This window comes from Pygocentrus nattereri, chromosome 4, assembly GCF_015220715.1.
Source record: "Pygocentrus nattereri isolate fPygNat1 chromosome 4, fPygNat1.pri, whole genome shotgun sequence".
Taxonomy (NCBI): Eukaryota; Metazoa; Chordata; class Actinopteri; order Characiformes; family Serrasalmidae; genus Pygocentrus; species Pygocentrus nattereri.
In genome coordinates this window covers 35,243,440-35,256,326 of record NC_051214.1, presented here as the reverse complement: position 1 = coordinate 35,256,326, position 12,887 = coordinate 35,243,440, and the positions used below count along the sequence as shown (strand labels likewise).

At 37.6% G+C, this 12,887-nt stretch overlaps 1 protein-coding gene across 4 annotated transcripts in view; it reads left to right on the top strand.

Moving 5' to 3' along the window:
- Positions 1-12,887, top strand: part of LOC108411484 (MAM domain-containing glycosylphosphatidylinositol anchor protein 2-like) — a 241,529-nt gene that overhangs the window by 152,854 nt on the left and 75,788 nt on the right. For all 4 annotated transcript variants that reach the window (XM_017683068.2, XM_017683076.2, XM_037537992.1 and 1 more), the window contains exon 7: positions 4,431-4,760. In XM_017683068.2, coding sequence (XP_017538557.1) covers positions 4,431-4,760 — 330 coding nt within the window. The remainder of the gene's footprint in view (positions 1-4,430; positions 4,761-12,887) is intronic.

The following is a 12,887-nucleotide window of genomic DNA, read 5'->3' as shown; positions in this document are numbered from 1 at the left end:
AATGTATGACTGTGTATATGTCATGCAAAATGACATGCCATTTTTACATTTTTTTGGGATAATTTGCATCAAATTGAATGTGTCATGATATGCTATAATATGAGGAGAGTTGACAATATACACATTAAACTCACGCATCAAACCACCGCTGCTCATTGTTCTCTTCGATTCTGGGCTAACTTTATGCAAATTACCTGAGCAGTGATAAATCAGATTGTTGAAATGTGACATACTAACCAATCACATCGCACAAAACATCAAAGTCAAGCTATGCACTAAAACGTTAGTGCTCAAACACACCAAACAGAACATGTAATGGTGGGAAGAATAATACATGCAAAACATGACACATTAATAGATTTAGTTAATTTTTTAAGCTCTAAATATTAGAATTACATATTAGAATTACAATCTAAATATTAGAATTACAGAATAGTTTGTCATACAATTGGGTGAAATTTTGGTTGCATCTTGGTTGTTCATTGTTTGTTGGTTAATGTCTCAAACGGCCTAAAATGAAAACTCTTTGCTAACAAAATAATTGTTTGCCAAATGTAAACATCCATCCATCCATTTTCTAAGCCGCTTCTCCCTCAGGGTCGCGGGCCAAATGTGAACAGCTAAGTTCAATTTCAGATCTCTTATGGGGGTCCTCTCAAAGGGGACATATTATGTTAATTTTCAATGTTTTGCTTTTTATTTTTGGGGTCTACTAGAATAGATTTACATGCTTCAGTTTTTCAAAAGCACATTATTTTTCTCAGACTTTTCTATTGATCTTCTGTCTGAAATGCTCTGTTAGATCTCCTGTGTTTTTATGCCCCCCTTCTGATTAGCCCAGTGTTCTCTGATTGGTCCATTCACCCACTCTGTTCTAATTGGTCAACCACCAGAGCAGTTCTGCACATTCCACCCCTGTCTTGCAGTCTACAGACAGACCTTTCTCCTCTGAGCGACTATAAGCACTGGTGTGGCTTTTTTTCCAACAGTGTTGGTTCTGCTGTATCAGTTTGAGGCAGAGTCTGATACTGATAGTCAGATATGCATCTTCTCAACATGGTTACAAAACTGAAAAAAATTATTCCTGGCTTCCAGTAGTTGCTGTGCATTGTATGAGGGCATGCCATGCTTGCCAGTATGTAGGCAGTAAGGACTGTGTTACAAGATTGCATCATCTTGTAACAAAGTAAAAGGGTTATTTTAACAAAGCATTTCAGGCAACTGAGAAAAGTGGTTTCTGTGGAAAAGAGTTACTCCCTCTGGTGTGTAGTTTGAGATTTGTAATTTTTGTACCCAAAAAGCTGTATGACATACTAAACAAAAGTGAAACACTGGATAAGCATAATAGCTCCATTTTAAATCAGACACTGGTGCCTGATAAACTGGCCAGTGAGGGTAGAAAGAAGCCTAATATACTGGCAACTGTCAGTGTTTTACTCTTTCAGCGCAGTTCTTTTTGTGTGGTTTGCATTAAGGAAATAGACCTAAAATATCAACACTTCTGAAAGTGGACACAGTTCCCCGAAGAACGTTTGTCTTTCTTAGGACTGTGCTATCAGAATACAGCTGTGAGACGCATTCGCAGGTGGTGATCTGCTAATGTGATCTGTGAGTCACTGAATGCATGTTCAAGTGGGCAGATAACTATACAACTATTACTGTTGATGCTTGGGTCCTATGACAGAATAGAGGTCCTTCAGGATGTTATGGACTTTAGAGAAGGTTCAAATAAAAGCAGGTTTGAAAAGTTCACCACATTTTTCCCCCTATTGGGTTCTTGCCTTGGAGCATCCCAGGAGATAGCTATGGATGCTTTGTACATTATTTGAAAAGGTCATTTTGCTGGAGTATTCTTATGTTGACAAGTGGATCTTTTTGGGGGGGGGGGGGGGGGGGGGGGCTTTATTTCAACAATGAATTTGTAGCCCACTTTAATTTCGAAGTTTCTTTAACATTCCAGAGATAGAAAACACAAAGTATTGTAGTCTGGCTGCACAGTTTAGCAGCACCTTTCTAATTTAATAGGGATTTTACAGAAACTGAATCCGTAGTTAAGTGGTTAAGCCAGTGAGATCAGTGACACAGTACATCATAACTGCAAAATGCAAGATAATTGGATACAAAGTCCTGTGTGATTCTCCCAAATCCATTAAGACTATGGAAAACACTTAGAAAAGACTGAAAGCTCCATTTTTTTCTTCTTACCTGTTCTCAGTGCTACAATTATTAGTAAAGTGTAATGCTGGTTGGTTCTGTGAAATATGATTGCAGTTGCTGATATCGATTCCCTTATTGTAGGAGTGTATTTATTGTTCCTTTGAACTAAATTAAATTCTGTAGCCTCAGTGCCTCAGTGATAACTCTCTGTGGTACAACCTCTAACGCATGATTAAGTGGCAAGAGTCTCAGATTCCTCTTATTTGATTTGAAAAAGGTCATTGTCGTCTGTGGTATTACAGTTCATTGGCACCATTTTGTATCCGGAGACCCAGGTGAAAATGAATTACTCATACAAATTGAAGTCTTCTGTAGAAACATGTCGACATTATTACAACATGCCTCAGACATCAGATCCATGGCAGGGTGGTATTGATTTAAAACAAAAGAAACTGGATCTCATATCGCATTTGATGAAATGTGTCATTCACTTTTGTCTTGCTGGTTTCTCCCCACATTTTGCTTTTTCAATTTTCTGTATTTGAATCTGACAGAGCACTTTTATTTTTACCATTTCTTTTTTTCTCATCTCCTTGTTTCAACCTGACAATGTCCCAGGAGAATAGGTCAAAAGATTCCTGGTGCTCACTGATCTTTCGCTTGTGGGATAAAATGTGACTCCTTCATCTGAAGTGTATAAACTAACTGCATACAGAATGAATCTAGATTGATGTGGCTGAAAAACAAGCACAAAGTTATTAAACCTAACCTGAAAGATGCCACGTGTCTATACAGGTGCTGTGTATTTATTTATTTATTTATTTTTATTGTTGATGAGTTAGGTGCTACAGTTGCTATATTTACTTTTTTGAATTTGAGAAATTGTCACTGACAGACAGTATTTGATGTTGATTAGGATAGAAAGGCAAGATATATAGTATGGTGCAAAATCAGTGACCCTTCATTTGTTTAATTTCATTGACATTTCAAGTACATTTATTTATTTTCATGACATTTATTTTTACTATTTTTTATTATTTCTTTTAGATATAAGATGATACGTTGAAAAAGAAGAGTTTCTAAAGCTAGGATAAAAAAAAACATTAAAAGATATAGAGGGCTCATAACAGTGCAAGACATGGTAAACCATCAAAACGGTCAACATAAACAAGATGAACAGTATTTAAGGCTTTCATCTTTAAGAGAGAAGAGAAAATCAAGATCCACTCTTGCTTCATATCTGAAAAGATCATCAGGTGTTTCTGTCCATCCTTCCATTTTGAGAAGACAACTCAGTACTATGAGTCTCACAGGATGTGTAGCTGTCAAGATACTGCATCACACAAAAAAGTCCAAAAAAATTAAACTGTTTGTGGACTGACCACCACAGAGTCTGGATCTCAACATTATTGAGTTGGGATGTGGGAAGCAAAAAATGAGACCAAGTTCTAAGATTGAACTTTGGAGGGATGGAAAAACATTCCTGCAGATTTCTTTGAAAAACTGAAAGCAAGTCTCCTGAAAAGAATGACAGCTGCAATAAAGGCAAATAACGGACGCACTAAATACACAAAATTTGAAACATATTTATACAGTTGTTGAGACCTCTGTGTAATTTTCTGTTAAATATATCAATCATGCATGAAATCATGCAGATATCAGATATGAAATCATGCAGATAATTGATTAAAATACTGGGCTGCTGCAGTACAGTGTCTGGATTTTATTAATGTTACTGCATTTTTAAGGCTATAGAAATAAATGTTAGATTTATCTCTAATGCAAACTCTATAGCTGTGAATAAAAATCTCCTTCCGACTGAGGAACTTTCTCTTAGCTGGTAACAAGCTGACTTTTTTCATAATTATTAAAATTATTGCTATTACATTTTATAAATTATTTTATTAGTGTCAGCATCGGCCCACAATTCCCACATCACTGCATTCCTAAAATATATGATTGTTTTTTGTTTTGATGCTGAAAAATGAAAAGCCTACTTAATGACCATTTTGATGGGATTAAATATATGAAAGGTGGTTGCTGACTTTTTCACAGTTCTGTATTTCTTGGCAGTAAACTTCAAATCCATTTCACTGAAGCTAATTATTCCCTTTATAACGCATGAGTCATTGCCCTGTCGATACTTGCCAAGTACAAAAATAAGTTTGTGAGATGTTACAGCTCCCAAAAAAAAAAAAAAGAACATTGCCAAAGCATTCCCAAGCCTCATCCTGGCTGCTGGTGTTTGATGGCATTTTTTTTTCTTATTTTAGCGCTGAAGAAGGGCCGTTTCTGGATCACACCTGATCCATACCACAACGATGACAACATTCAGATTGGCCGTGAGGTGAAGATATCATGCCAGGTGGAAGCCACGCCCCCTGAGGAACTGATGTTCAGCTGGCTGAAGAACGGCCGGGCTCTGCGCAGCTCTGAGCGCATGGTCATCACCCAGACTGACCCTGACATCTCCCCAGGCACCACCAACCTGGACATCATTGATCTGAAGTTCACTGACTTTGGCACCTACACCTGCGTGGCGTCGCTTCGTGGCGGGGGCATCCCGGAGATCAGCATTGATGTTAACATCTCCTCCACCACTGGTGAGCCTCACACACACCCTGGCCACAGCCAGCTAACACGTGTCTGTTCAATGACCCACACTCCAGAGCCATTAATTAGGGAGTACAAGCTGTGAGTGCTCACTGCAGTGCCAGTGTACTGTCACTGTCATAAGAAAATCTCCAAAACAATCATTTCTTAATTGTCTTAACATTTGGTAATTTATAAATAGTAATTATCCATGGGATGCTTCTTAGAATTAAACAACCTGTGCACAGAGATACCCCAGATAAGCTTTAGCCCCCGCCATTTGTCCTCAGACTTAACAACTGCTCTCTTAGTAAATGCGTTTAATAATAGAGCCTTTTCACACATCTGCACGGTGGATGTTGTCATAAAGAAAACATTACAGCAATGGCAGCGTTTAAGGATGAGAATTTGGAGGATGAGAATTTTTACATCCTCTTTAAGGTAGTTATATAATTTCCCCATGAAAAAACATTCATTTTCAGAGGGAAGCAAGCTTGATCTACATGACTATAAGGTTACCTAATGAGGTCAACTAACTTTAGCTGTAATATTACTATGAGTGTAATCGGTGTTGTGCATGTTGGGATAAAATTAACAGTCATTTATATCTCATTGTCTTATGGCTGTACTGCATGATTCAAAGCTTGGTTAAAATTGAAAGAAGTAACATAACTAAGTCAGGAGAAAAAACTGCTAATATAAAGTGTGTTTGGATTGCTTCAAGTTATCCTGTAAAGCCTGAAATAATAATTTAAGAAGTTGGAGGAGTCGAGGTGGCTTTGTTGGAGTTTGTCATATAGCTTTATGTATTAACGACGCATGCAGGCTCGAAACAAAGGTCTGGCTCCATATCTAGGTCAAATTCAACATTATAATTATGTTCAGGTTGTAGTGTTCCTATTTAAGCTAAGCTGACCAACATGATCATTTTTAATAACTTTATTTATTATTATTATTGCTTGAGCAGAATCTGTAATGCTTACCCATCCAGTGCCGGAGCAGCGTGTGTCAGTAGCCTACTTATAATGTAGCCCTTATTAAAAGCCCTTGAAAGTCTCTTTAAAAAAATCTCTTTAAGAAAGTGTTTAAGAAAATTTTGAACAACTTCCAAACAAACGGCAGTAAGGGGCATTATTAATTTGATTAAAAAATAGTTTTTGTTTATGTATTGTAATTCCAAGATTTAGAACATTTAGCATAGTAGATAATGTTATGGCCTCATATGATTATACTGTTTATCTTGATACAAGTGGTTGTAGTAGTTGCCTTTATTTTCAAAATTTGTTGGTTTATTTATCGTGAAGTGTCACACAACTTAAAGGGCAGTTTTCAAATGGTGTGAAGGCTTTCTTATGACAGCAATATGTGGATTTTCACAGTTAAGCACAGTTAGGTGTTCCCTGTAGTATGACGTGTCCCACCCTTTTAATGAGACTTCTGCTGAATTCTTAATCAGACTCACATTAACATACATAACATTTACATGTGCAGCAATTCAAAGTTCACATTTGCATTTTGAGGACGCTGGTATTTAAAGGTACATTATACGTGTAGTTTTTTATAAAAGGGGGCCATGCATTTTTACAGTGAGACATTAAACAGGTGGGCACGTAGAGGTGGAAGGGAGCAGAGGGTAAGAGTGAGCCAGCAGGAGAGCAGAAAGGTCTTGCCCCTGTAATCAGCACTCATTGGGTTGATCAATAAACTTCCATCTCACAGTGTTGTGTCACCATTCATTATCATCCTGCTCATCTTGGGCCAGAGAGAGGTGGACCAGATCGATGCCCAAGCTGAGGAACACCAAGCTCATAGGAATACCACCAGCATGCCAAACTCATCATCTCTCATCTGGATGTCATCGCTGATCGGTGATGTTTTCATTGGTGGTTTGGAGGATTCTCACTTCTCTCTCTAAGTGAAATTTCGTGAGTGACCGTTCAGATTGACATAGACACAGGTGGTCAGACATTGCTGGGTCTTTGAGCTGCTTTGACTTCCCTCTTTTATTCAATCATGTCTTATGTCATATGCTGTATTAGTAAGTGTCAGTTCTTCAGCCCAGTTAGAAATATTCTCACATAAAAGGAACACTTCAGTTCTGAGAGTTTTCTTCTAAAAGATTCTTTGAACCTTTTTTGAAATGTCAAATTTCAAGAACTTTTCTTGGTTGTATGTCATATTCATTTCGCAGTGTGCTGATTATTGCCATCTGTCTGCTTGCTCAAGCTTAGTCTTCAGCATCACTTCCATGCTTTGTTTTGTTGCAACATATAAAAGCACCTTTTTCGACCTTGCTGCAGAGTTGGTAGAAGATAATCCTTTGATAATCCCCTCATGCAGTAAAACTGTGGTATCAGTCGCACCTGACATGTTTGTTGCCTCATTATTTTTTAAGTAGCACAATCTCTTTTTGGATGTGTTCATCATGCAGTGCCAACCAGCAAAACAATAAAGAAAATATAAAGGAAAAAAGTCTTTAATACACACAATGTGTTGTCAAGTTGAAGAACGAAAAGTACTGATTAGATTTTCTTTTGATTACCACATATTATACAAAGGTTTTGAATATGTAATTTACAGAGATGAAAGTGAGGTATGCTTAAATGGCTGCAAGTGTATTTCATTAAGAATTATATAATGAATAATTATGTAGGTCTAGCAAACATTTTTCATTGTTGTTTTTTCCTCCTCCTTTGCTTTTAGCTTGTTTTCTTGTGCCAAGCTCCTAATGACAGTGTGGTCTTTCCATTTGTGTGTATCTCTGTTTGAGCTGTGGAAATGCCTTGTTTTTCATACTCTGCCAACCACAGCATACAGCAATGCTTTCTCTCAGTTTATCTCGGGTTTGCCCAGTACAGTAATAACCATTAGCCTGTGTGTTCTCACCCTGGGCCCTGTTTCAGGATAAGCCGTTTTGTGCTGGCTGCAGCACTCCTGAAGGGGAGGAACTGGAGGGCCAATTAGAGTTCTTAATAAAAGCATTTAGAGGAGATTAAGCAGCAGGTCTGCCAGGGTTTCATGCCGTGGAAATGTTTAGAGTGAGACTGCGGCCAGAATATCCAGTCTTTGAACACAGTACAGCGCTTAGGTAGCTGCACTGGGGTGCAGCACACACAGCCGCTGCGGAAGAAAGAGGTGGAAAAGGAAGAGTCATATATCAGAGCATGAGAGATGCTACCAGAAACCAGAAAATGACCCTGCATTGCCAATGATTTAACTTTTACACATCTCATGATTTTGCTCAACCTTTAGCACAAAACAGTGCTAATATTTTCAATCATCACTCTCTCATTAGCCAACCCTTTTTTTCCATTCGGGATTGCACAGCTAATGATTTATTCATGAAGAGTATTCAAACGAGTGCTGAGATTTCCCCCTCCGATAGCAGACGGATTAAAAAGGATGACGAAACCCGTGGAATGGAGAGTGGCCTCCATTTTCATGCCACGGGTGCAACGAGGTAAAACACAATCAATCTTCATTCCACTTGCTGGCTTTAATGAAGCTGTAGAGAGCGGGCCGGATGCTTCTATCGGCCACTAGGCAATTAATCTTTGCATTAGTCTGTACATTTAAACACGCTGCACTAAGGAGAACTCAAGGAGGACAACGAAACTCACCAAGATAGCATCCCTGGTATGTGTTCAATCAACCTGATGCTCCTCCTCCTTCGTCCTTTAGGGTGACTTCGGAATTCATCAGGCTCCTAATCGAAACCATTAGAGTGAAGTTCTTTGGGTTTGGCTTCCATTTATCTGCAAAGAGGGGAGATTTGTAAAAGACTTGACATAAGTGAAATAAAGGGGAGCTTGCTGTGGAATACTGGCTGTTTTAGGTGCTGTCCAGCAAGGCTAGTTACATGAAAAGTTTATTTTGAAGGCTACCTTCAACGCATACATCAGCACTGAATAACATTGTAAAAGGAATCCTGTAATTATGTAAAGTAATTACAATTAGCTTATGGACTATTTGCAAGATGGCATTTCAGTTCAATTTAACATCAGTTCACTTCAGCTTTATCGTCCTGTTTGGTAAGTGTCCATAAATTGAAGTGGCAGACATTTATAAGGAAGCTTCATTACCCTATAATGGAACTTATAAGGCTGAGGCCTAGTTAAGAACACAGCTTACCAGTTTTATGAAAGATTTAGATGACCTTAAACTGAAGTGACCATTTTCATACACATGCTCCTGATTTTTTTACACATCCCAAAATGCCTGTTTCTGCTAGACATAGAAATATACCTAAAAATTAAGATGTAATTCTTGGTTGGTCCTCCAATATTTTGCAAGTTTCTATCAACAGTACTTTTGACTGAGTGTTGCAAAGTAATGAAGCATTATATCCAGCCTAAGCACTTTATTACAGACCTTAGAATCATTAATGCTGATTAAACACAAGAAATTCACATAAAATAATTGAATTATAACTGTCTTTAAATCTTTTATTTATTTATATATTTGTTTGTTTGTTTATTTATTATTTTTTAAAAGACATGATTTCCATGTAAAGCAGGAAAGTTACAGTGGACAAAAATTAAGGAGCCAGTCAGAAAATCATTACAAAATATCAATTACACCTGGTAGACTAGATATCCAAACAAACACCAGGTCTGATGAAATTAGAAAGTAAACCAAAACATTCATTACTGATTTTGGAGTTTCTTGTCTGTTTTTACATTCCAGTAGGCAGTTCCAGCTGCAGCAACATAACTTTGCAGCACCATAGCATTCCATTATCTGAATGGGCTGTAAACTGGACTTGAACTGTGTTCAACAGATATTGTGCTTCATACGCACAGTAAAACAAGTAGACATGGTTTCTCTATTCTGTAGTTATCTAGAGTTTTTTTTTTAATGTGAGCCTAAATGACATTTACTCCCAGAATGGGGTTTCATTGCTTTGTAGCCCATTTCCACCCTTAAGTATATGGTCATCTAAACTAGGCCTCTGCCTCACAGGAACTAGGTGCTAGCTTTTAAGTGACCATTCTTTCCTGAGCCTGCCTAAGCTTACTTTTTTGTTCAGTGTCAAGATGCAGCAGTTTTTAAATTAGGTCATGCAGTTTCATAATACTGCTCAGATTGATTATCGTCTATGTGCCCACAGTCTGCTAGCTGTTGCTAGGGAATTTCACCCGCTGCCATGAGGTGATGATTGAGGTTGCTCTGATGCTCCATGCTTGTATGAAGGTCCTGGACATGCTTGATCCGCACTGAAACATCCAGATGTCGTCTTTACTGAATGTGTTTTGGGCCCAAAGTGCCCAGTGCCAGTATGGTAAGCAGGGACAATCCACTGCCTTATGTTATGAAGTTATGAAGTTACAAACGTCATAATGGAAGTCTTTTCTCCAATACCACATTAATCCTAGTGTTTGTACTGTGTGAAAGGAAGACTAAAACTATCTATTTATTCAGACTTACTTATCAGAGCTGTAATACTCCTGTTTCTTTTCAGCTTATTCAGAGGAGCTATACAACCTTTACTGAAACCACACATTCTTAGTCCTGAATGTGGCCCACAGCAAAACCACCAGTGTTGAATTAACACCTGCAGTGTTTGTATAAGATCAGTTGGATAAAAATGAATAAATGAACCCTTAGAAGTTCTTACAGTATTTTACTACTACTGTACATTAATGTAATTATACAGTTGACACATTGATGCCTATTCATTCTAGTTTATATGGAAGAAATGGAAAATCCATTCTTTCTATAGTCTTACTAACCCTTCAGCTAAATGTTAGAGTACTTATAACTGTTTCTAGCCATTACACTGTAAAGTTGATAAATTATGTATTTGTTGAAAACACAGGCTATTCAAAACAATACCTTTAATGGAAGTAGCATAGCCAATATTAATATATAGTTCACTTAAACATTCATTCAGCTGTACATTAATTGTAGAGATTTTTATAGAGAGAAAATGTATCATGGTAGTCTAATGATGAATTTGTAAATGGTTTGAGGTTACATGATAACATTACATAGTGCACTTTAAGGATGTACGGGGACATCAGAACCACATCAGTATCAACAGATAAAGAAACAATTATCTGCACCAGCCACATGTTTCGATTTGACAAATATTAACACTGCACCAATATTTGATTATGTATTTATTGTACTCCAAAATGAATGTTAGGTGATGCTGAGCTAATGTGCTAAAATGTCTACATTCTATTCATTTTACTGCATTTGTAACCCTTCAGTAATAAGTGTTATATTTCTCTGCAATGCTAATCCAGGCAGATCTAGTCCCATTTTCAACATTTATAAATATTTATGCCTTGGCATCTGCGCTGGCAGATATGTACATAAAATTATTCGATAGATTTTTGAACAGCAGTGGCAGATGTTTTTATTCCAAATAAGCAAGAGTCCACATCATTCACTGGTTCAATCAGTCGGTCTTAGTTTTCAACAGTCAATCATGTGTGCTCCTGCTTTGTTGGAGTGAAAAACTAAAGCTGCACTGGCCCTTTGTGGATTAGACTGTACACACCTACATTCAGATGATCAGATTTATGTTGAGAAAAATGTCTATACCAAGCTCAACTTACATTGGTTAAACCATGCATTTTGTAGTGACAGTGGTCAAAAAGACTGGAGACATTGCTCTTGAGTCGTTAACAGTCAGCTCTCAAGATGCTGCATAGTACATTGTAAAAAGTGGCTCATCAGATCTACCTAAAAAAAATGACTTAATGTGGTAATAAGTAAGTTAACTAGTCTTATTCAACCTAAATGAATACAGAGGTTGAAGTATTTTTTAAAGCATTTTTATGAGTTGAATAAAATTAGTTCAATTGCTTGTTACCACATGAAGTAATTTTTTAGATAGATCTGATGAGCCACTTTTCACAATGTATGCTTACATTTTTTGTTAAATTCTGAAATGCATTAAATAAAAAAATAATAGTACTAACCAGTCAAATGAACATTTCTGTTTTGGAATAGTTAAAGATGATACTGTTTTTGTGCTTGGCATACCAAACACCATCTTCTTTTCTTCGAGCTGATTTGGAGCTCTGTTCATTCGCTCCAGTATGGAAAGGATATGAAACTGGTGCAGGAAAGTTCCAGCAACAGCAGATGGAAGGTATCTGTCCATTGTGGTGTTTCTGTGGAGGAGTTCAGCAACTTGAATGGTAGTGTTTGCATTGTTACCACTCAATTTTCCACTCCAGTGTGCCCTCTCTTTTTGAGTGTGTTGGTCAGCAAATGTGAGGAACTGCAGCAGTAAGCTTTCTTTGAAGAAAGAAGCACATTGTGAACTTTTGTCTTCTTCAAACAGACCAATTAGCCAGAGGCTGAAGCAACAGTTGTCGTCTTCCATCCGCAGCGGTGCAACTTCGGTTCGGCAGAACCTGTCCTTTCTTACATTGTGCGTTGTTGGCATGGTGCACTTGTTTTTGATCTGTGTGGAAGTTTGTATGCTGTTTTGACTGCTCCTCTTGTTGTGATATCAGCAGTGCTTTCTCACCACCTCTGGTGCTACTACAATGCTCTTGTGTACCTGTTTCATAATGGTTGCCTGTGTGTGCTTCTTTGGAGCTGGCTGAGAGGAAATGTAGCAACAGCAAGCAAACAGTTCTGTCTGTGAGGTGTTTTTTTTTTTTTTTTCAGTGAATATTTGAGGCACATTTTGAGTGAATGTTAATGAGCTAATTAATTAGCTTCAGTTTTCACAATGGTGTTACATAAAGTAGATGGAACAACAAATTTTACTCTAAAACCCAGAAAAAAAGCCTTATATGACACATCTTTTAACCTACTGGACTTCATGTGTGCATCTGGTTGTAAATGACAGTGCAGAAGGATGCAGCATTATACATGAGAAATGAAGAGAAAATTGTTGCCTAATAAGCCACTGAAAGAGGTGAAGAGCACTAACATTTGAACTGTGCAGAATATTAGTGGCCAATAAAAAAAAAAAAAAACTGTTTACGTGCATAACTAAGGAAGGACAAGGCAAATGGTGTCCTGCAAGCATCTTCTGCTCTATCATCTCGCTTGAGTTTTAATCGAACCTGAAATTTTGTCTAGAACCCAAATTTGTCATGGCCCAACACAGCACAGTTGAGGCTATATACAGGCTCTGCAAAGCACAGACCTGTATGTATATATATATA